General features: G+C 48.9%; 1 protein-coding gene across 1 annotated transcript; it reads left to right on the top strand.

Annotated features, from left to right (window-relative positions):
• Positions 1 to 24,942, top strand: ELF5 (E74 like ETS transcription factor 5). The gene is made up of 7 exons (XM_066583505.1): positions 1 to 35; positions 9,900 to 10,017; positions 15,577 to 15,810; positions 18,436 to 18,489; positions 20,086 to 20,154; positions 22,728 to 22,923; positions 23,065 to 24,942. Exons 2-7 carry the CDS (start codon positions 9,903 to 9,905, stop codon positions 23,162 to 23,164), a joined length of 768 nt encoding a protein of 255 aa, XP_066439602.1. The 5' UTR covers positions 1 to 35; positions 9,900 to 9,902; the 3' UTR covers positions 23,165 to 24,942.
• The last annotated feature ends 289 nt before the right edge of the window (positions 24,943 to 25,231 follow it).

The following is a 25,231-nucleotide window of genomic DNA, read 5'->3' on the forward strand; positions in this document are numbered from 1 at the left end:
TCAGGCTCTCAGGAGACTTTACGGACCTCTATAAGGTGAGCACCCGTGTCCCTACCGGACCAGAGAGTAGAACTCATACAGTGATGCCCCCTAATGGTCAGTCAGGTCATTCTGAACTGAGCATGATTGCTCTACATTCCCTGTTGTCAGCCATTCCAGGCAGGGGGGAGGCTCTCTGTAGTGATCTTAGTGTTATTGACAGGAAGTCCAGAAAGATGTCCGCTGCTATGATCCCTATCTTCTCTGCAGTTGTGTGTTCCTCTTATTGAAGACTACATTCATGTACTGTGGGCTCCGTGTAGTGTGTCCCTTTAAGACAATCTACAATGGATATGAATCATGTGATATTATGCTTCTGGCTCGACGAGTCCGTTATTACTAATGTTTTTCACATTATTACGTGTTGTTCTGACTATCTCATGTCTATATCTGTCCGCCTGCCTAGCTCGCGGCTGTCTGTCCGCCTGCCTAGCTCGCGGCTGTCTGTCCGCCTGCCTAGCTCGCGGCTGTCTGTCCGCCTGCCTAGCTCATACCTGCCTAGCTTGTGGCTGTTTATCCACCTGCCTAGCTCGTACCTGCCTCGCTCGCAGCTGCCTGTCCGCCTGCCTCGCTCGTACCTGCCTAGCTTGCGGCTGTCTGTCCACCTTTCTAGCTCACAGCTATTTGTCAGCCTGCCTAGCTCGTGGCTGTCTGTCCGCCTGCCTAGCTCGCGGCTGTCTGTCCGCCTTCCTAGCTCGTACCTGCCTAGCTCGTGGCTGTCTGTCCACCTGCCTAGCTCGTGGCTGTCTGTCCCCCTGCCTAGCTTGTGGCTGTCTGTCCCCCTGCCTAGCTTGTGGCTGTCTGTCCCCCTGCCTAGCTTGTGGCTGTCTGTCCACCTGCCTAGCTCGTGGCTGTCTGTCCGCCTGCCTAGCTCGTACCTGCCTAGCTCATGGCTGTCTGTCCGCCTGCCTAGCTCGTGGCTGTCTGTCCGCCTGCCTAGCTTGTACCTGCCTAGCTCGTGGCTGTCTGTCCACCTGCCTAGCTCGTACCTGCCTAGCTCGTGGCTGTCTATCCGCCTGCCTAGCTCGTACCTGCCTAGCTCGTGGCTGTCTGTCCGCCTGCCTAGCTCGTGGCTGTCTGTCCGCCTGCCTAGCTCGTGGCTGTCTGTCCGCCTGCCTAGCTCGTGGCTGTCTGTCCGCCTGCCTAGCTCGTGGCTGTCTGTCCGCCTGCCTAGCTCGTGGCTGTCTGTCCGCCTGCCTAGCTCGTCGCTGTCTGTCCGCCTGCCTAGCTTGTCGCTGTCTGTCCGCCTGCCTAGCTTGTCGCTGTCTGTCCGCCTGCCTAGCTCGTGGCTGTCTGTCCGCCTGCCTAGCTCGTGGCTGTCTGTCCGCCTGCCTAGCTCGTGGCTGTCTGTCCGCCTGCCTAGCTCGTGGCTGTCTGTCCGCCTGCCTAGCTCGTGGCTGTCTGTCCGCCTGCCTAGCTCACAGGATAGGTGATTAATGATTGATTGGGGTACAACTGTTGGCACCCCAGTAATCACATAATTGGAGCACCCCAAAAACCCCAGGAGAACTGACTAGTGCTGGGCGACCACCACTCCACTCCCTGCCTATGGGACTGAGGGGGATAGCCAAGCGCAGAACTCAGCTATCTCCATAGATGATGAGTAAAGCCGTGCTCACACATGCCCACACCTATCCACAACATGAGGGTTACAAATGGCAGCTTCAAATCCCAAAGAGACATCAAAGGGCAGGGAGACAAGTTTATAAGAAGACTGATACTTTGAACAACGGTCCCAGATTCTTCTGGCAGGGTGGGCTATCTGAGAGAGCTGGTGCAGGAATAGTGGAGCCCCGGGCTCTGACCTTACATTAATTTAAGCTCTATTTAGACCAAACGATGCCCGACACTCGTCCCTGTGTGTCCATGCTCCCGTGCTAGTATCGCTGGCTCGCTCACGGAGCGGCCAGCAGTGGGGCAGGGAGGCTGCAGGAGATTTCTCTCCTCTCTCTCCCCCGCCCCTCTCCATTGACTTTACATAGCGGTCGTTCAATACTGAACAGCTGCTATTTACACTGAACGATAAGCGATCAGCTCATCATCCATCATTTATGCTGCTCCAGCCGCACCGCTGTGAGCCAGCAATACTAGCTCCCATGCAGCAGCATGAGATCGAGTATGTGTGGGGACGAGTGTTGGGCATTGTGTGCCCGACATTCATCCCGTCTAAATGGAGCTTTAGGCTGTGCCTGTGGTGTGGCATGATAAACTGCCGGTCAGAACGCGGTATAATACAATACGATGGCACTGCAGTAGCCATTATTCAGACGTGCGTATATCGATCAGGTTTTCACGCCCAGCCAATATACACTCGTCTGAATAAGCCATTATACTGTTTAATTGATCAAATGATCGCAAGTTCAAATCCCCTAGAAGGACTAAAAAAATGTAAAATAGAGTTTTAAAAAGTTTTATTAATAATTCAAAAAATTACAGGTGTTAAAAAAAACTTTACCCATATTTCTAATTTTAAATTAGTTTTTTTTCCCAAAGATAATTTTAGTTTTTAAAAGGAGTATAGCAAAAAAAAAAAACTATATAAATTTGGAATCGTAATCGTACCGACCCACAGAATAAGGTTATCATGTCCTTTTTGCCTCTGTGTGCATGCCATTAAAAACAAGACCCTTCCAAAGATGGCGGAACTGTGTTTTGGTTTTCTTTACCATTTCACTCCACTCGTCATTTCTTATCACGGATGGACTATAACAGCCGACGACCAGTTCCAGCGCCATTGTGTCTAAAAGAAACAGAATGACAAGACTCCAGGGGGAAGAAGAGCGCAAAACTTGTATCACTGAGCAGCGGAAAAACATCTCCTGGTCAGATGGGTCCAGATTTCTGTGCTGATGGGAGGTCAGAATTTGGCACAAGCAGCATGAATCGCTGACCCCTTCCTGTCAGCTGGTCAGAACATGTCAGCACCGCCATCTAATCTGCAGCAACTACAAGAAGCTTCCTGTCCGCAGGGGCCGATATTCCTGCAGAATGATTTTATCACCCGGTGGGATTTACACCACGACGAACTGCTGCGGATCTGAAGGCCAAAGGGGTCCAACGTGCTAGTAGATGGGGGTGATATTACATTTTTCTTGCGAAGCCAAAATATGTAGCCATCTGCAATCAGCTGATCTGGGCCGGCTTCTCTAGATTAGGCAACCTCTTTAAGGAATTGCTATTTATGCCATTTTCCAACATATCAATTAAGGTTCGCCAGAAGTTTCCATATTATTTTTGGATCGCAGCCACAAGTTTGTACGCTGTAACTGACACTAAACCGCACCCCAACCACAGTGTTATCAGAGGAGTCATCACAACATGCTGGGGATTATTACACCAGGCGCTTGTCTTCAGCCTCACGAGCGGGTGAGCGCCTACGGAAGTACTTGCTGCGTACGTTCAATCCCTGTTGCCTATCTTGGCGTGTATTCGCACCTAATACATGCCATGTTTTTCCGCATGTATTGTGTGAACAGCAGTATGACGGTCTGTGGGAACCAGTCCCCCATACTATATGTAGTGAACATGCGCTCGTGTGAATGATCCCTTATAGAAATGGTTTCACTCCTCTGGGAAGGCTCATTCCAGGGGCGTAACTATAGAGGATGCAGGGGATGCAGTTGCACCCGGGCCCAGGAGCCTTAGGGGGCTCATAAGGCCTCTCTTCTCCATATAGGAAGCCCAGTACTATGACTAAAGCATTATAGTTGGGGGCCCTGTTACAGATTTTGCATCGGGGCCCGGGAGCTTCAAGTTACGCCTCTGGCTCATTCACATCTGTGTTGGGGTTTCCGACTGTCCGGTTTTGGAACAGAAAAACGGAAGTAAAATGGAATCGCCCTTACGGCTCCTGCACACTGGCAAGGGCCTCCTTTTAAAAACCCCTGGATGCAAGGTGTTTTCACAAGGCAACTGCCTCGAATTACTGCGGGGGTTCCCTTCATCGCCGCCGCGGCTGTCACAACCACGGTAGGAGATTGAGTGTTCTCCCATTGTTATCAATATGGCTGCACTGCTGCCGCCAACCCCATTGAAAACATGTGGAGGCCCCTGGATGCGACAGCTTCGCATCCCTGCGGGCTGAAGGAATCCCCTGCTGCAGCTGTCTCAGCCACGACAGGGGATCGCGATCTTCTCCCATTGATTTTAATGGGGCCGGAGCTGCTGCCGTCGGCCCTATTGAAAATGATGGGCGATTATCGGAAAAAGCATTTTCAGTTTCGCTTGTAGTATGAGACAGAAGTGCGTATAATGAGTGGAGAATATTAACCAGTTCTAATCAACTGTCTGACGTCTTCCAACATTCTGATGGAAGCCTGTACAGCTCTGATGTTGGAAGATGTCCAGCAGGGTATTCTTACTATATATTGCCGGCCGTTTTGTGGTCGGGGCTCTCTGGCATGTCACATACTGAAGTACTGGCTCTAGCCATTGTATAATGGCAGAAAGAGAAAGCCCCCTAGGAAACCTCGATCCAAAATCGGATTGCAAAGGGTTAAAGGGATTGTAAGAGTGGCGCAGTTTCTGACAAAAAGCGGCCAAGTTTTCCTAGTCTCATACAAGTCCTTTAGGCTAGAGCTGCATGGTGACTTCAACTTTGATACAGGTTATACAGCTAAATATGTGATATTGAATATGCGTAAGTGCTGAGCAGAGGTGTGGCTAAAGGCTCGTGGGCCCGGATGCAAAAGTTCGGCATAGGGGCCCTCCGACAATTTTCCTTTGCATTGTTGGGTCTTTTAAGAAGAAGATCCTTAAAAGATTAGGCAGAGGCTACATATAGGGAGCCCCAATGCAAAATCAGCCAACCATGTGCCATTTATAACACTGGTGTTTCCTTATATGATAGAAGGGCCTTTGGGCCCCCTAAGGCTCCAGGGCCCGGTAGCAACTGCTACCTCTGCCAACCCTATAAATACGCCCCTGGTACTCAGGAATGTGTTTCTGTTACCGTATTTGTTGCAGCCGTGGCTGACTTTGGCTTTTGTTGCATTGGTGGAACAGTGGCTGCCGGTGCGTAACTATAGAGGATGCAGGGGGTGCGGTTGCACCTGAGCCCAGGAGCCTTAAGGGGCCCATAAAGCCTCTTCTCCATATAGAGAGCCCAGTACTATGAATTAAGCATTATAATTGGGGGCCCTTTAACAGATTTTGCATTGGGGCCCAGAAGCTTCAAGTTACGCTGGCTGGCTTCATTTCTGTCATGCACTCCATTCACCCGTCTGTCCCAGGTGCTTCAGTGAGAGTATACAGCCAAGTGGCCAGCTTTCCCATCCGTTCGGTGGCTTTTTACCCAAACAGAGGTGTCTATAGAGCTAGGAACCCATCCAATCAGGTTCGCCTGGGTGGAACGGATGGGTTCACATGTTTTGATCAAATGTGCGCTAAGACCCTTGCATGTTTAATGAGGCTAGCCTAAACCGTCGTACAATTCTATTCCCATACTGACTGTGTGAGCGCCGAGGCGCGGGTTTCTGACAGTGTAACGCCGTTGCAATGTAACAAAAGTCAAATCAGTCACCTTGGGGCTTACAAGTTGCTGCGATCTGCAGATCATCAGAAATCCACAGTTATTTGATCGCTGCGATCTGCGGATCCCGGGCCGTACAGTAAAACGTTTTATTATATAACCACATGAAATTTGTATGATTAATGCATCAATTACATCCAGTTATTAAGCGCCTTGAACCTAATTAAACCAGATTAAAACCACACAATGCTAAATGACCTTTGAGGAGGCGTGAAAAACAATACTGTCTTTCACAGCGTTAACAAAATATCAGCCGCTGTTTATTTTTTACAACATGAAGCTGCAATCAGCAGAACACAATGGGGACTAGTGAGCACAATGGGGACTAGTGAGCACAATGGGGACTAGTGAGCACAATGGGGACTAGTGAGCACAATGGGGACTAGCGAGCACAATAGGGACTAGCGAGCACAATGGGGACTAGTGGCTGACACGTTTTATACTATAATAGCCGATAGTCGCCTGAATACCCACCTAAACGGGCGATTATGGACAACTGTCGGCCCGTGTACACACCGCCCCCAGGGCACTGAGTGAGATGCCGCTCGGTAGTCTGTTTCAACGGATCAGCTACTGAGCGGCTCCTCGCTCCGTGTAAACAGGAGGCGATCAATCTCGGAGCGACTGCCTATTTGCAGTGAATGGAGGTGAGCCGACAGAAGTATTTTCCGGCCTCTCGGGCATGACCAGCATATTAGTGGGGTCTATTCTAGCAAATTAGGATTGGCTAAAGTGGACAACCCCTTTTATGTGTACCCAGATATCTATCATCACACTTTTGGCCCACTTTCAGCTGAACGCGTTGAATGTCGTATCTCTAATGACAGCCGTGTGTTCTGTTGGCTGTTATCTGGTTAACCCTTTGCAATCCAATTTTGGATTCAGGATTTCCTAGGGGGTTTTCTCATTCTGCTATTATACAATGGCACCATCTGCTGGCTAGCGCCAGTACTGCGGTATGGGACATGCTGGAGAAGCCCCCGACAACAGAGCGACCAGTAATCTACAGTAAGAATACCCTGACGGACTTCTTCCGACATCGGAGATGTAAAGCCTTCAATCAGTATGTCTTTAGACATCAGACAGTGGATTGGAAAGGGTTAATAGTCCCGATTTGTATATTAGATAGCGTTCCTCTGTGCTCCGCCGATAATCCTCCCAGCTGCCGGCTCACTGGGACAGAAGAACATCTTGTCAGGGGGTGGAGCCCATGTGCGGTGACACCGGGCCGGCGATGACAGGAACCATGTTGATGTGGGGACAATACAATGTTTGTGTTCTACTGGTTGGCATCAACTGTTGGGGAGGATCGACGTGTCATTGTGGAGTCGCCTTACCCCAAATACACCCTTGTTTACTGACTCCGCTACATTGGAATCTCACCTGAATTGTGGTGAAAACATCATGAAATGAAATAAAAACCTTAAAGGGGATCTCCACCGAAAGTGGTTTGTAAAAAAATATGTTTTAGGCCGGCTGTCCTTGGATTTTTAGACGCGAGTGAAAAATTGCGGGCGATTTTCCACTCGTGTACATTGGGCTGCACTTTCCATAGTTATCCTATGGAAAGTGTGTCATGCGCGCTCTGGGTGCGACTTATCGCTGCGATCACACTATGACAGACCGCCCCTGGACAGCCAGCCTAATGGGTCGTGTACTGCACAGATTTCACATTATACAGGCAGATATAGTATATAACGCCTGTGAAGATAGATGTCCTGTCATGTGACCTCACTTATCATCTGAGTCACGTGACATCCACAGAAGTTACCGTGGTAACTAGGAAAGAAGCAAAATAATGACATTTCTGCAATAGTTAGTAGATCAAGAGCATGAAAACAAAAATTGGTAATGTCATTATTTTTACAAGTTCCCTTTAAAGGGGTTATGCTGCGATTTAAAGACGCAGAGTCAGACCCGCCACTTCCGCTTGCGTTCTGACAAGAGGTCATGTGGTATCACTGGCTCCATGGTCTGTGGCATTGTAGGAGAGGGACGGGCTGCTGCCTTATTAAAATACGGTAATTAGACAAGGCCATCTTTTTATCACCGCCAATGGAGCACTGAGTCCGGGCACGTAGGTGTTATACTTGCCTTCCCCACAGGGGCGTGACTAAAAGCTCAGGGGCCCTGATGCAAAACATGAGCTGGGGCCCCCCCTTTATCTGTACCCGTACCTATACCTAAACCATGCTGCACAGAGACATAACTTGAAGCTTCTGGGCCCCAATGCAAAACCTGGAATGGGGCCCCCAACTATAATGCTTTATTCATAGTACTGGGCTCCATATATGGAGAAGAGAGGCCTTATGGGCCCCCTAAGGCTCCTCGGCCCGGGTGCAACCGCATCCCCTGCACCCTCTATAGTTACGCCCCTGCTTCCCCATCATTCCCCCGGTATCAGTGCTGGAAGCCGCAATGCATTGAGCGACGGCTTTCAGCGCTGACAACGGGGCAGTGATGGGGCAGGAAAAAATAAAACTTCCCTTATCTCCACAGACCTACTTTCAGCCTATAAGCTTAGCTCCTAGAGCTACAAGTTGGTGCCAGACTCCCTTTAAAGGTTGGAGATGTGATAAAATATAAAAGCACAGAATACTCGCCTGTCTCCAGCCCACCAGAACCCGGCTGAGTTGCCCCATCCGCGGACGGCCGCTGAAAGTCATGTGAGTGCTGTGACCAATCAGAGGCTGCAGTGAACTCCTGGCATCAGGGCGCCCAGGATACAAGAGCTGATCACAGGAGTTCAGATGGTGACTACTGTAGCCTCTGATTGGCCACAGCGGCCACCTAACTTCAAGGGGCCATCTGTGGACGGGGACACAAGACCTTTTCCTTTTAGCAATTTTGTGCAAACCTACTCAGAAACAGGAACATGGATTATTAAAGAGGCTCTCCGGGATTAGAGAAAAGGGTCTCATTCGTTTGCAAAAACAGCGTTAGTCTATTATCATCATGCCAGGTCCAACACTCTGTGTAATTCATGACGGTATGCAGTATATACACTACACTCAATATTACATGCACACTTAAATCCCACTTTGGATCTTGTTGAATCTGTTCTCATCTGTGAGGAGAATGGGGCACCAATAATGGACCTGCCAATTCTGGTGTCCTCTGGCCAATTGAGCTGCACGGTACTGGGCTGAGAGTGCTGGTCCCGTTACAGGATGTTGGACCCTCACGCCATTCTCATGGCGTCTGTGTAGTGTGACCTGTGTAAGAGGCAGGAGTTTGCAGGTTGTGGGTTCCTTCATAATGGAGTCGCTGGTGCCATCCCTCCCGTCTGTGGGATGCCCGCGGGGCATGACGTTACTCCTCGTGGCTGCTCTCTGCACCCTTCTGCACCAGGACTTTTACAGATGCTGCGGTTTGAACTCTAATTTCAATGCAGATTAAGGTCCCTTTTACATGCCCCAATCATCGTTCAGATTCTCACTGGATCGTGGGAATCTGAATGATCGGCCAAATAAATGTCCCTAACGAATGAAGGATAAAAAATAATTCATTCATCTTTCAATTTCTGCAGGCCTTAAAATCAAAACGACGATCAGCCGTGTAAACAGGCAGTTGTTTATCTCTGAACGACGGCCTGTTTATTGTGAATGGAGGCGGGCGCACCGGAGATCGTTCCGGCCCACCCGTCTCCATTCAATGAGCAATCCTCTGTAAAAGCACAGGAGCAGTTAAAACTGGGACGATTGTAGTGGACTGAGCGTCTGAGAGTCATCCCGTGTAAAAGGGCCCTAAGATCCTCTATAATCCAAACCTCTGACTCCTGTCACCAAGACTTCTTCTGAGCTGCACCAGGTCTCTGGGATGCGCTACCCCAGACAATCAGGTTCGTCACCAACACCCACAGTTTTAACAGTGCCCTAAAAACACATCTTTTTAGAGAGGCCTGACATATTTCCTAATCTACGCCCTTTCAATTTACCCTGTATCTCCCCTTAGAAGCCCAATTTCTTCATCCCACGGCATGCCCTACATCCCGTACACCCTAATAGACCTCATATCTATATAAAAGATGGCCGATCATCGTACAGAACCAGCACGGATACCTCTTGTGTCCCCCTTATTTTTGTCATAGGTTGTAAGCTCTTCTGAGCAGGACCCTCACCCATGTTTCCTCATAGATTGTAGTCTTGTGTCACCCCTATTTCCACATATAGTGTAACTCTTGTGAGCAGAACCCTCACCCATATTGTTCAAACTGTCTATTAGCTTACTACTTTGTTTTATTTTGCCTATGGCGCCATAGAGACGATGATGATGATGATGATGATTTTGAGACTCATGTAAAAATGACTCTTTGACATTACCATTGCAGGTGATGATAGACTCCTCCACGCATAACCTTGTTATGCCCTCATATACTGAAGCCCAGTTTTCATGGACAGACTTATTCTGCAGCGACCTGTACCCAACATACAGAGAACCTTCACCAGGTAAGGCGTCTCTTATATCAGCCGTCGCTCCTAAACTAATCCTATATGTGATCCCTGTAAAGGTGTCCTCCTAACTCTAAAGATCATGAATGTTGGCTAGTGTATGTCTGGCACCCATTACCAGAGCATTCTCTGCTTGGCTCAGGATCGGACGCAGAACTGAGCCCCAAAGGTCCAGCAGAAGACAACCCATTTGGTGGTGACTTTGGCGGCAATCCCTTGTCACTAGGGTTTATCTCTTATGGGCTGATTCACAAGTAACCTACTAGACCTTATCGATGATACATCCTATATGTACAATGATATCACCAAACATTAAGATGTAATTCCAAGTGATTAGATGAAGGGTGGGCCTCAGTATACTCTAGTGGGCCCATGACACTAATGAGAGAACTGACCAGGACACATTAGGGACAGTGAAAACCCTGGATAACAGGACTTTGGCACCAAATCACTAGATGAGAAGTGAAATTAGTGAACACCAGAAACTGGGTCACTTAATTTGATCATTATGAATTGGGAAACATGGGACTGGGGTGAAACCCCACTGGACATTTGGGGCAAGGATGCTACCTCCAACACTGGGACTGGTGCATTAACCCAGTAACCACCAGAGATTGGAAATCTAACCAATGACCGCAAGTGATTATTACTCCCTGGACTCAAGGGACTCTAAGGTTCTTTTTACACTGGCCAAGAATGCTAGCCGACAAAGTATTACTCTTTCACGGGCGGAGAGTCAATGGTATGATCGTTAGTACATCTGATAGTTCTTGGCCATACAGTTGGCTGTACATCTCCCCGGTCACACAGATGTACAGCCAATTGGTGAGAATTCTTATGTTTGCTAAAAAGCAACAATCAGCCACTAATGAGTGAACGCTTGGTCGTCGGCTGATCGTTATCCCTTTTACATAGCCCCAACATTCATGCCCATTAATTTACATGGCCTTAAGCCAATGGACACCGTCAACTCCAACTGCAAGCCACTGAACACCTGGGACTAGATTAATAACCCCACAGATTGGTACAGTAAACCAGTGAACACCAGGAAAAGGGACTGTAAAACTATGGTCCCCATCAATCAGTAAACCACTAGACAACTGGGAGTAGGATACTTGGCCCCTAGAACCATTGACTGGTGCACCAAACCATTAAACGTCAGCAAAAGGAACCTCAAGGCCAATGAATGCAATCAAATGGGAGGTGGCCAGCGAACACCCGGGACTAGAATACTAAACCCTAGACACCAGAGATGGAGCATGAAGCCACTGAACACCAGGAATAAGGTCTCTGAGCCTAATGCACACAACCAGCTAGGGTTCAAACTCGCTGAACATCTAGAAATTAAAGCAATAGAGGCCGCTGTACTAAGCCGTTGTACACACAGCATGGAAATTATGACTGGTGGACAGTAAAAAATTCAACACCTGCTTCAAATAGTTTAATCACTTTGCCCTTTATTCGTAATGTTCTGGGTCGGATTGTATGGAGGGCTAATAGGACACGTACCAGGGCCTCTACTATTTTTAATCTTGGCCGGCGGCCTCCGGCTCCCTACGCCACCTTTCATCTTGACAGCCTACGGCCTTACCGGTGCCTTCTCCTATATGTGGATGCAATAGGGGGTCAGGTGAGGTATGGGTGCACCAAATTATTTGACCAGAGGCAAAACTGTAACGGGAACCCCAACGATCACACGTCATTCCTACTAATGGTCTACTCATATGGGACCCCTCACACTGTAGGGTCTGGGTGCAACCCAACCTTGCACCACTATGGTCTTACCTTGGGCTCCCACCAATCTTATTCTAGCACTGTTTTTTGTTTTTTTTTTGGACGTATTACTCGAAGCAGAAGAGACAATCTTGAGACTTTCTTTTTTCTTCACATCCATTTTCTTCCACTTGTATCGATGACTTCCAGATACTACCATGCCAGGGCAGAGGGCATGTGTCAGCACAACCGGCTGGGTTAATTTTAGGTTATTTGCATATGTGTTCCCATAAGTTAGGGATTAATTATGTGTGCTCTATATATTGGCACATAGTTTCAGATCCATGTGGTGATATGGCAGCTGGCGTCATCCTATAGGCTCGAGGTCTTGGCCTGTAGCCCAGGTCAGGTTTATTAGTCAGTTCTGGAAAAACAGAATCTATGACAAACCTTGCCTGTAAGGACTGACTATGACCAGTCATCAATGGACGTCATTGTCATTCCTCTGTCGTTAATGGTAGCTAATGTTAATTAGCACATCGTGCGTTGTCATTAAGATTGATAGCGTTTTTGCTAATTAAATCCTATCAATCATGGCTCATTCCTTCTTTAGCTACATAAATAGCGCCCCCTGGTTTGTGCCAGCTCGTTAATGCGGATAGCAATTAGCTGCAATTTATTAATTTTCACACGCTAACATTAAATTATAGTATAAGGATTTAATTAGAGCAACACTTGGGGCTAAATGGGAAAAAATCAAGGGAGTTGGGCCAAAATGTGAGCGCCAATGAGGAGGCCCCATCAACTGGGTAACGTGACCAGCCCTGAAAAACAAGGGAAGTGTATGGAAGGCCAAGTGCTGCTCCCTCCAGAAGCAGCCTGAAGATTTTAGGCGCAGCAGATGCCGTATGAAAGGAAAAGAAGCTACATCACAATTTAATGTGATGCAGTAGCAGAAATCAGTCCTTGAAGTGGCGGAGGCCGGGGGCTGAAAAAGCAGGAGTCTAGAGAGACTAGGGGGCAAAGTGAAATATCTGCGCAGTAGCCGCTGTGCAGACGACAGAGGGGCCTGCTGTAGCAGCGGGTGAAAAGCTGGCCTGCGAAAATGCAGAAGAGGGGCCAGACCATCGGGGCCGAAGACCTCGCTGCACAGGAAAGGAGAGCGAGTCTTCCTCACGGTTTCCCCAAGGCAGGGACAGGGTGGCTATATAAAGGTCTGTTTAGCAACTACTGCACAGATGAAGACTTGGCGAGCCACGGTCTGGTGAAAATCTTCCCAAGGATGGTGGCCCAGCTTATGTTAGGTGTAAAGTCCCTGGCCAGGTTGGGGACTTCGGACCTACTGGGACTACCTGTAAGGGTTAATATTGTGACCGTACGGCAATTGGAAGCTAAGGAGCCTCCACACAACATGGAAGAAGGAAGCTGGGTGGGGAAAGTGTGATGAGAGCCCTGTACATTAATAGTCAATTGGGTGAATAGGGAATGGCCAGGGTTTGTAACTTGTGCCTTCCTGCTGCCAATTCTGCCACCATTTGGAAAGCTCTTGAGGTGATCCATGCGGGCCAATGTGTTCTGCCATCCGATGCATTGTGCCGCATGTTGGGAAGTATACTTTGAATAATACGTAATGTGGTTATGCAACAGTTAAGTGTACCGAACCCTCCTCCGGAGTGCTGTGTACATATCAATTATGTCTTAGCAAAACTGTTATTGCTGCACCAAACTGCCTCCACCTCCGTCTGTCACTACTGTAAATGTACGCCCCGGCTGGGAAGAGGTTCCTGCGAATGGATGTAAACGTATGTCTTACGGCTGGCACAGGCTCAGAAGACTGACAGCCTGCCTCCCACTGCAACAGCAGGGATCGGTGAGAACACCGGGTCCTGCTGTTAACCCGTAGCATGATATGATCAATGTTGTTGTAAAGTGTCCCTCTGTGATGTCATCGGCCCTCCGCCGGGTGCCGTGGCAACTAGAAGCCAGACAATGGCGTCCAAGTCTGCCACGACCTGTGATCACTATGAGAAGCGATAATGCACTGCAGTATTTCTGTACTGCAGTGCATTATCAGGACGCTCATATGCGGCTTGTGCTAAAAAAAGTTTTTTGCACACTTTCCCTGCTTTGTTTTTAAAAAAAAATTAAAAACCCGCGTTTGGTTTTGTCATGTGCATAACGAACCGTATAATCAATCAAACACACTTTTTATCTTGCACAGCGAATGCTGTTAAAAAAAAAAAACACGGAAATTGACCCAAAATGCTTTTTTTGTTTATTTTGCCTCCCAAAAACCTGCAATAAGGCCAGTTTCACACGGCGATAAAATCGCGCACAAATATGAACTCCATTCATTTGCCGGGGTTTGTACACTTGATCCATAGAAAAGTCCAGTTCGGAAAATGCGCCACATACGAACAAATCGGTAATGTCTCACGAGGGTCCGTTCTGTCCTCCTTGAATACTTACTAGTCGGCCATTGACATCAGATCCATACTGACTGACATCTATCCCCTCTATCACCAGTCAGATTGATCATTTGATGTCCTAGCCGGGGCTATCCGGCGCCGCTTATCTGAGGGGGATGCTAGAGGTAAAGGTCCTAGCTGTCCAAACTCTTTGGAGAGTTTCTGCAGCACTTTGTGTGTCACGTCTCCTGGTAATTAGGGCTGATGTCTCATGCGCTGATGTTACCTGGAAACCAGAAGAAATAAATATTTCCTCCTTCTATTAACATCTCTAATTGCTGGTGTGTCATTAGCATCAGAGTTCTGCTGCATTAATCACTTCATTGCCTGTACTTGCAAAGTTATATCTGTATTCGGGGTTTTCCCTTATACCGAATAGGCAAATGAGGAAGGCAGGCTCGAGCAAGCAGGTACGAGACACGGGGATAGCATTCATAGATGGGGAACAGAGGTGATGTATATGGATTCACCAACTGCAGAGAATCTGCAAACCCAGATGATGGCACACTACATGATGCCCTGCCTTGCCACAAGGACAGCCATACCTAACATTAATCATTTGCTGCAAGGATCTACCAATATTTTGGGGTTAAAGAGTCATTGTTTACTTTCCCATAGACAGCCCCTCACTCTGGAGGACCCAGCTTTCCAGTATGTTTAATAGGAATGGTGTAATGCTACATTTTCCCATGTGGTGGCGCTGCAGAATTCCACTCCGATCCTCTCGCTAGGCAAGCCAAAAACCTACTGCACACTGATGAGGGGCAAATACCCTGAAACAGCTGTCTGTGTATTGATTCTGGCTTGGCTATCAATTCCCAGTCTTTGTTACAAGGCTTGTATAAAGAGTCTAACATTGACCTGCAGGAATACTGCCTTCCAATAGGTGGCGCTACAGAGGTATTGCTCCATCTCCCTTGTTTGAATGATGGTTAAAATGGTACCATCACCTCTGTGCACTCCCATCTCTAGAAGGGCTTCCCGTGCTGTATGTTAATTAGACTTGGATAGTCCGATGGGCGGTTCACATCTGCCAGGGGTCAAGGCTTTGTACTGCCCCCTCCTATGTTGAGGGACATCTCCAGCTCCGGCTGCTGGAGACATCATGCGCGTTTGCACTGTGAATGGCGCATGCGTGTGACATCATTCCTGCCAAGGAGTCGTTGCAGGGCATGCGCCTAAAGCCTCAGTGCGGCGCAGGTATGTCACACATGGAATACATGATGTCTCCAGCAGCCGGAGTTGGAGACGTCCATCGACATATGGAGCATCATGTCAATCACTGCTTTTGATAGGCAGTTGTTCTGCCCCATTGCCAGGACCCAATCATGGAGTCCAATCACCGTTGTTACATTCTGTATCTCCTTCTCCTCAGATGTCCTTTCGCAGTGGTCGGCCCTACCCCCAGAGCATTGGAGCAAGCACCATGTGTGTGAATGGCTGCAGTACTCCTGTGACAGCCACAAGCTGGACGCCGCCTGCATTCCCTTCTCCCATTTCAATGTGTCCGGCATGGAGCTCTGCAACATGACCAAAGAGGACTTCACAGAGGCGGCAGGAGCGTGCGGTCACTTCCTCTACAGTCTTCTGCAAGAAATTCGAACACATGGTAAGAAGGGACTAAAAGAAGAATGGGGCCGCTCCAAGGAAGCTTGCATGCCCTCACCAATCTCCCCACTGGGAATGGAGGTCAGGACTTCTACCAACCCCTCCCTCTACCCAACTTTTTATGGTAGCACGACCCTTAGGCTGCCTGTCCACGGGCGATGATCCGCTTGCGGTGAATCGCCCGCTGATCACGTAAAAGGGTTACTATGGAAAGCGTGGTGCCGGTGTCCACGAGCGGAGAATCATAGCGATTCTCTGCTTGCGGGATTTAAATCGCGGCATGCTGTGATTGCTGCGATTCTCCACAGTGAGCCTATCTATTGGATAGGCTCATCTCGGAGAACTGTCGGTGCTCCTCCCCTGTGGCGGAGTATCGCTAGCGATATTCCGCCTTGGCTGTGAACAGGGGACCTTAAAGGGAATGTCCACCATTATTTTTTATCTATATGGGTCCACAATTCTGCAACTATCAATTCTATGTACATTTAGATGGTCCCAAAGAACAGTGGGCGACTCAACTATCTATAGAATGACAAGAGATGCCCAGATTCCATATAGGGAAAAATACATTTTGCTGAATGTCCATTAGGTGCCCTAATGAATATGCCACATGACCATAGAGCTACCTGGCACTGCCTAAATATGTTTGGGCGGCTGCATACTAAGCAGGAAGGAGACCATGCATTGCGCCAAAGAATGCCAGGTACACACAGGCCTCGCTGCTCCTTTTGTGAGGTGGACCGGGGTGAAGACTGAGTTAGTCCCCGCTCCCTGTAGACACTCGGGCCGGTTCGGCCATTGGTGGAACGATCGACTCATTTGTGACAGACCCTGCACCACAGTACACATCCCGGATCTGGCCATATTAGGGCAAGGGTTGGTTGGTGTGCCACCTCCCTGTGCTAACTACTTGGCATGGGCACCCACCGCAGCCGTTGAGGAAAGTCCTCCTATCCAGACATCGAGATGCTTGATCACTTTATTAACTGGGTGAACCAGAAACAAACAAGGCCAATTCAGACCAAAGAACGTCCCCCATGTTGGAAAATCAAAGCCTCTGCAACTTCCTCCACTAAGTCGTTCACAGATGACAACAAAAAACGCAGCCGAGGCGTCGCGAGTAAACGGGCCTACTGGTTCATCATATATTTGCTCTGTGAGTCGAGACGGTCGGGGAAAATAACAGACTCCAAGTGTGCGGCAGAGGGGAAAGGATTTCACCCGTAGGGTTATCTGGCGCCGTCTCATTCGTGTTACACCTGTAGGGCTCGGTAATTCAGCGCTAAGCTTACCTCCCCAGGACTTCCCAACACATCGACTGTCCAGTCCTCGCTGCTCTGACCGCCCTCCTCCTGGAAACCCACCTGAGGTCTCGTGTGATGGAGCCTGTTGCTTCCTCAACCCTGCTAATAATGTACACTAATGGCGGCTTCACACGGGTGCAAACATTTTTGCGCAGGCATCAGTGCAACATATTTGCGCTGTGAATGAGGCTTTTTTACATATCTGCGCATTTTACCGTACTTTTTGCGCACACAGGGCATATTTATTGGCGCGCAGCAGACAAATACGCCCCGGTTATAAATGGCTATTTAGCCGAATGAGTTCCGGATGTGGGTTTTTTTGTGTTTTTTTCCCACGGAATTGCGCAGTATTTCATGCATCCCCTTGCATATTCTGCACAAATTTGCGCACCCCTTCATAGACCTCTATAGGGATCTCTTGGTGGGCAAATGCGCAGAAATATAGAACAGGTTGTATTTTTTTTTTTTGTGCGCGCGAGAAATACGCAAACAAAATGGGGAGATGCGAACGCACCCATTGTTATTAGCGGGTTCCATTCTCGGTGTGTGTCAATTTTAAGCGCGCAAATACGCCCGTGTGAAGCCGCCCTAAGGGCCCTTTCACACGAACCGATAAATCGTTTAGATTCCCCTATCCAGAGGGAATCTGAACGATTATCGTTTGGTGTAAAGGCACGCCCCGACTGAATGACGACTGAGAATATGTTCGCTTCTCGTTTGTTGTTTGGTTTCCGCATGCAGAAGACTAAATAATGTATCGGCCGTGTAAGCAGACCATCGGTCAATGGAGGCGGGTGAGCCGGAACGATCCCCGATCCACTCCGTTTCCATTTACTCGTGATTCCCGTTCCTATGTAAAAGCAGCAAAATGATGATCGTTGGGTCAACCTGTTGGGCATCTGCACCCGTCGGGTCGTTCCATGTAAAAGGGTCCTAAGCTAGACCTAAACATTACATTAATAGCTATACAAGCAAACTGACAACAATGACCCCCCCCCCCTTAAGACGACATAGAGTGGGTATCCCGATCATGCCCTCGATGACCCAGAACGGGGAGCGGGTCAGTAATAGCGGCTCCCCTTCTGCCATCCTGTAATACAACTCTACCCCTGCAGCAAAATTGCTTGGATGGCTGCAGCTTCCCCTGTGGGCTAGTTGATTGCATGGGTGCCAAGAGCGGGACCTGTGCCCATCAGCTGTTTGCCCCTTGTGCATGTTGGCACAACCCCTTTAAGTGGTATAATTGCATGAACGATAAGTAACCCCCTTGTCGGAGTTGTTCTCCTGCTGACATGTCTCCTGTTTATATTTCCTGCCCCCAGGCGGTCCATTACTTACTGCTACAGAGGAGGTGCCACCAGCCCAAAGTGCTGACCGTAAGTGACACAACTTGTTAGGAGTTACGAGAAGTGTGGTTTTGTATTTTGCATATTCTTAGACTAAGAGAACCGGAATGTCAGGTCTTTATTATAATCATTTCACTTAAAGGGAACTTGTCAGCACCTATGTTATGGATCTCAAAGCAAAGGGAGCGGGAGCTGCATCTGATCCTCACTGGGTCCCTCGTTCCAGCATTGTGCCCCTAAGGCTCTGCAGAAGGCCGGGAGGGGTAACATCACTCCTTAGGGAGAGCACCAAGAAGGTGAATGAGGAGACTTATAAGGCCATCCATGGTCCTCTGGGAAATATGCAAATATGCTAGATGAAGCAATACCTCTACAGCGCCACCTATTGGATGGCAGCATTCCTGCAAATCAATGCTTGACCCTTTATACAGGTCTGTAGAACAATGATTGGGAATTGAAAATCTATCCAGAATCCATACACAGACAGCTGTTTCGGGGTTTGGCCTTCATTAATGCGCAGTAGGTTCTTGCTTAGCTAGTGGAGGCCTGTGACGTGGGTTAGGAGGGGTATCATCACTCCTTAAAGAGAGCACCTGGAAGGTTAGTTAGGAAACTTATAAGGCCATCCATGCTCCTCTGGGTAATATACAAATAAGTTGGAACAATACCTCTGCAGCGCCACCTATTGGACGCTCTCCCATAGAGATCAATGAGAGAGTGATTGTGTGCAAAGTTGTCTGAAGAGAGTTACACTTTGTGTGCTCTGATTTCTCGGGAGCGCTGCCCTGGAATGAGTCAACCGGGGAGTATGAGATGCAACTCCCTGTTCCCTCACTATTGAGCCCCATAACATGGCTTATGGGGCCCATCAATGCTGTCAGGTCCCCTTTAAAGGAAACCTGCCAGGTCCCTAATGCTGCCCGGGCTGCGGGCAGTACAGTACAGTGACGGACACACTGATTTCAGCGGTCTGCCACTTATACCGATCGTTTCAGGAGTTTTTGAAAAGTTTCAAAGTTTTTGAGCATGGAGCAGAGATATGTCCAATGTGCTTCATTAATATACATATATTCACTGCCCACCCCGCCTCCTGGGGCTGATTGACAGGTATTTCTATATGCACAATAACACAGTCAGTGGCGGTGGAGGCGGGGTGAGCAGTGAATACATGAATATTAATGAACCCCATCGGACTCCCCTCTGTGGCTCACTGAAAACTTTGAAACATCACTAAACTGTACTGCCCACAGCCCGGGCAACATTAGGGACCTGACATGTTCCCTGCTTTAAAGGGGATCACTCATCTCGCCTGACATGTTTTGTATGCCATAGAAATAGCACTCTGCATGTGCAGATCCTCTGTTATTCCTCCTGGAAATGTATGAATAAATAGATAAATGGGTATTACCACTCCCCTTGTCCATAGGGTCTGTTGCTACTCGCTCTGACATGGTCAGCACTGATTGGACAATGTGTAAGGACACATCCATTTGTCATGTATTTGTTCATTTCCCAGAGGAAGAACAGAGGAACTGTTTAACGCAGAGTTCTAAGAAGGGATGGGCCCACGTGACCCGTAACCGTTTCATTACATTCATACCTTCATTTGTGGTTTATTTTTTTCAGGTGATGATAAAGTATACGTAAAATCAGAACCAGTGAAACGGCACAAAACTCCCAACCAGCATCGAGCGGGTAAGACTGAGCGCTGACGGATCTGCTTAGTTATAGTTATTAGATGACATTAAGGCCGCCTGCACACGAGCGGAAATCCCGCCGCGGGATTTCCCGCGGGATTTCCGCCGCTGAAAGTTTGCATAGGAGTGCATTAAAATACGCACTCCTATGCAGACGGCCGCGGTTTGGCCGCGCGAAATCTCGCGCGGCAAACAAACCGCGGCATGTTCTAATTTTCTGCGGGGCTCGCACTCACCCGGCCGCCGGCTCCGGTCTGCGCATGCGCCGGCTGCGCGGCAGCCAGCACATGAAAGAGCTGGGGCCGCCAGGCGCGGGTGAGTACGCGCTCGTCCCTGCAGGCGCTCGGGTCGGATCGCGCGGCGAGAATTCTCGCTGCCGGATCCGACCCGCTCGTCTGCAGGCGGCCTAAAGGGGTCTTCCAGGACCATAATAAGGATGGGCAATCCTTAGGGTAGCCCATAAATGTGATATTGGTGGAGTCCAACTCCCAAGCCCCGTACTCCAATGGGCGCTGTGTCCCCTTCACTGCTTACCAGGAACAGCGCCGTACATTTTTAGCGCTTTTGCCTGGTATTGCAGCTCCGTCCCATTCACTTAAGTGAAAAGGAGCAAAGCTAGTCGCAGCGCCATGGCCAGTCAGCTGATCAGTAGCGGTGGCGGGATTCAGACGCTATCGATTATGAGGAAAAGCATCAATATCCAAGTCCTGGACACCCCTTCTTATGGATTTAATAAAGTGAATATATAAGTAACAGAGATGAGCGAGCGTACTCGGTTCGGGTGTTTTTGCACTCGAGCACCGCTTTTTACGAGTAACTGACTACTCGGACGAAAAGATTCGGGGGGCGCCGGGGGTGAGCGAGGGGTTGCAGAGGGGAGTGGGGGGGGGGGGGGGAGAGAGAGCTCCCCCCCTGTTCCCCCACTGCAACCCCCCGCTCCACCACGCCGCCCCCCGAATCTTTTCGTCCGAGTAGTCAGTTACTCGTAAAAAGCAGTGCTCGAGTGCAAAAACACCCGAACCGAGTACGCTCGCTCATCTCTAATGAGTAACCTAAAATTGCCTCGGCTGTCGACTACATTGATTTCAATTGCAATCCAAGGAGGAGAAGGTAGCTACTTCCTCCCTCGTGAACTACACTTCCCAGCAGTCCCTGTTTTTCAACTTGTCTCAAAATAGTACAACTTCATAACCTCATGAACTTCAGAACTGAGAGGGGGAAAGTGGCCAAATGTCGGGCAATAAGCCCTATACGAACAAATATGGCTGACAGATGCCACGTTTAGCCTTTAAAAGTCAATGGAGACCTGGAGAATCAGATTCCTATAGGGGGCCATATAACACATCTGTATATGTGGGATGTGGCCATGACCCCAGGAACAATGGATACGGGTTTACAAAAATGCAGTTTTGTTTCTTTCTAGTTTTGGGGCTAGCGGTAAGAAAGAGAACCCCGGAACACACCAGAAAAACAGGATTATTGATAATAACCAGCTACTGTCTAGAACCTGGTGCAACTCCAATCTTCTTCCCATCTGTACGCTCTTCATTAACAATGAACATCCGATTTTCAGTATTTTATGTCACACAGTAAATACAAAATCACACAAGTTCCCAAAATATCATGGTACCCTTCTGACACTTTATGATCAGACCTTGTGATCTGACACGGTCCATGATTCCGCTGCTTCTCTTATAGTATGTGGGCACACAGCAATCGTTGGAGACCGGTTTCTCTTGCCTTCAGAAGTTGGTACTATTGGCAGAGGGGGATTTGGTTGGGTAGCTCAACCCATTCCCTACCCTCCAGACTGGTTACCAGGAGCTCCCAAATTTATAGCAGACGCCTTCCCTATATAGCCAAAATGGAGTTCCAATGCCAGTAGTTCTCTGCTGCGGTCCCTGAGCAGATAGTGCTTCACAGCCGCACCCAGAAGTCCCAGAACATTATCAGCACCTCAGCGTATTCAGCTACATGGCAGAGCTGTCCCACAAGTCAGCTGCAGACAGAAGGCGCCAAAATCCCAACCAGACTCCTTTTATATCCTCCCAAGCAATCTACCAGAACCTTCCAGTAGGTTTCTTAGATTAACATTGCTCATTCAGCTCTATTGAGGAAGGTCTCTTTCTTTATATTGGAGCTCCCTCTTGTGTCTAAACCTGGTACTGCAGTCTGTCATATATCAACAGTAACACAGAGAATCTGACATCCTGCTACAGAGTGCTGTCGGAAGGAGGCATGAAAATGTCTATATTTTGTCGGAATGTATGTCGAAATCCGCAACATTTGATGAGGATTTTGCTAATTTCACCCCTTAGAGGTGAAATCTACTGCAGATCTGCATCAAAATCCACTCTAAATAGTGCAGATTTGAGCGCACCGTAATAAAGCAAATGAGGTGAAACTGATAGGGCGAACTGAATCTGCGCATTTTGTGCATAGAACAGAAAATGAATACCGTCTAGTAATTGGCTGGTGAGTATGAGGCCTTAGCGCTGTTCGCGTGTCGGCCATGTTGCACCGCATCTCCATGGATGATGTATGCTCAGGTGGTTTTCTTCTGTCTTCCAGGTGTGCACAGCTCTCACCTGTGGGAATTCCTCCGCGATCTTCTTCTGTCACCTGAGGAAAACAATGGCATCTTAGACTGGGAGGATCGGGAACAGGGGGTTTTCCGTGTGGTGAAGTCTGAGGCTCTGGCGCGCATGTGGGGTCAAAGGAAGCGCAACGACAGGATGAATTACGAAAAGCTCAGCAGGGCACTAAGGTGGGTACTGGTTATTGGGCATCGCCATGTTTTATGGGAGTAGCCTTCTAGCCCAACCACCATCACGGATGTCCGCCTCCTGTAGACCGTCATCTTTCTTCTAGATCCCCTGTCCTTAATACGGCTTTCATTTCTTCACAGGCACTACTACAAGACGGGGATCCTGGAGCGAGTAGATCGGCGGCTGGTCTACAAGTTTGGCAAGAATGCCCATGGGTGGTGCCGATCTGTAACGCACTGACCGAATCATCCGCTGGCCGCTCTGAGGCAATTCTTGTAGATTCCATGAATCACCCTTCAACCTCAGCGGCAGAGGAGGAGTATTGTCCTTGTGCAGAACATGAACTGATCGCAGAATCCGAACCATTAAGCCAGTTCATCAATATTAACGTAAACAATCGCCGCAAGCCTGAAGCGCGCAGATTCCGTTCGCCATGTCGGTTACACATCAAAATCTGCGCCTTAAGGCCGCCTGCACACGGGCAGAAATCCCACGGCGGGATTTCCGCCGCTCAAAGCCTGCATAGGAGTGCATTACAATACGCACTCCTATGCAGACGGCCGCGGTTTGGCAGCGCGAAATGTCGCGCGGCAAACAAACCGCGGCATGTCCTATTTCTGTGCGGGGCTCGCAGAGCCTTGCACAGAAACATCACTCACCCGGCCGCCGGCTCCAGTCGGCGCATGCGCCGGCTGCCCGGCAGCTGGCACATGAAAGAGCCGGGGCCGCGGGGCGCGGGTGAGTACGCGCTCGTCTCTGCAGGCGCTCAGGTCGGATCTCGCGGCGAGAATTCTCGCTGCCGGATCCGACCCGCTCATCTGCAGGCGGCCTTAGTGAGGATTTTGATGCAGATCTGCAGCAGATTTCACCCCTAAGGTGCAGATTTTGGTGTGATTTTTTTTTTTTTTTTTCTCTGCTGCAGAAGATCTGCAGCAAATCCGCCACGTGTGAACGCAGCCTCAACCCCTCCATATGCATTCCAACAAAAGATAGACATTTTCATGCCTCCCTCTGATAGCACTCATGAGGTAGCGGGATGTTACATTCCCTCTACTATGTTGATATATGACAGACTGCAGTACCAAATTTGGACACGAGGGAGACAAAAATGTACAGTAAAAGAGGTAAGGAAAGGCAGCTCAAAATGCAGTCCCCCACATGATGATGGGACTCACAGTAAGTTCTGGGAACCTTATTACAGACAATTATGGAAAACTTACTGCGCCAGGAAAATAGGAGTTGTTCTCGTGTATCTTTGTGTCGCACTGAATCTTATTTGGTGTTTTTCAGGGGCGTCTCCAATATAGACCCCCTACCTCTCATACTGATTGGATACACCATGGTTGATGAATATCTGGTCATAGTGGTCAATTGTGTTATTTTTGCCCTATTATGTACGCATGTGTGTCTGAATGAGGAATCCAGCGGTGCGCTTATTTTTTTCCAACTGAGGCTCTCATTTTAAGATATCGCCGCCAAAGTTTTTCCCATTTCATATGCAAATTAGCAGCGGACGGTCCGATGGGCAGTCCACCTCTGCAAGCAGTTTAGCTTCTGTGCCTGCCTCTTCAGCTAAAACATGTTCCCTTCTCTGCTTGCTGGAGACGTCATGTGTGCCACTAAATGCGCCTGCAATGCACTGAGGGATTAGGTGCCGTAACTCCCAAAGCACCTGATTCCTCAGTGCGGTGCAGGCGCGCTTCGTGGAACGGTTGATGTCTAGAGCGGGCAGAGCTGGGGACGTCATTCAGCAAAGGAGGGGTGTGTTTGAGTTGAGAAGGCAGGGAAAGAGCCTGACCTGCTTGCAGAGGCGGACCACCCATCACACAGCGGACCACCCATCACACAGCGGACCACCCATCGCACGGAGGACCACCCAGCAGACAGTCCACCGCTAATTTGCATACGGCATGGGAAAAACTTCGGTAAAATCTCTAGATGGGAGCCAGAGTTAAATTTTAAATAAAGGTACCGCTCATTAAGGCCCACGGGTAGAAGTAGATTGCATTGATAGGCGATGCCAGACTTGATTAAGCCTGACTTGTTGCTCTTCCTTCTGTGCGGCTCCGCCTTGCTGTCCGCTTAACTTAATAGTTCTATTTGCATCCCTCTAATCATTTGATTCTCAAGTTGTGGAACAAATTAGGCTCCGCCCTATTCTGCCAAACAAGGACCGAAAGCTGCATAGAAACGCCCCCTTTTCAAAGCAAATCTTGCATAAGCTCCGCCTCTTTGGGTGCAAGAAATGGGACTATCTTCACACTGGATTCTGTCTCGGCCTCCACAGCAGCAATCCGAGCGCAGCCA

The sequence above is a fragment of the Eleutherodactylus coqui genome, chromosome 11, assembly GCF_035609145.1.
Source record: "Eleutherodactylus coqui strain aEleCoq1 chromosome 11, aEleCoq1.hap1, whole genome shotgun sequence".
Taxonomy (NCBI): domain Eukaryota; kingdom Metazoa; phylum Chordata; class Amphibia; order Anura; family Eleutherodactylidae; genus Eleutherodactylus; species Eleutherodactylus coqui.

What these genes read in the sequence shown, in the direction of transcription:
- ELF5 (XM_066583505.1), top strand. Translation starts at nt 9,903, where the DNA reads ATGATAGACTCCTCCACGCATAACCTTGTTATGCCCTCATATACTGAA. An exon ending in ATACAGAGAACCTTCACCAG is followed by an intron (nt 10,018 to 15,576) that starts GTAAGGCGTCTC and finishes CCTTCTCCTCAG; the next exon opens with ATGTCCTTTCGCAGTGGTCG. An exon ending in TCCCAACCAGCATCGAGCGG is followed by an intron (nt 20,155 to 22,727) that starts GTAAGACTGAGC and finishes TCTGTCTTCCAG; the next exon opens with GTGTGCACAGCTCTCACCTG.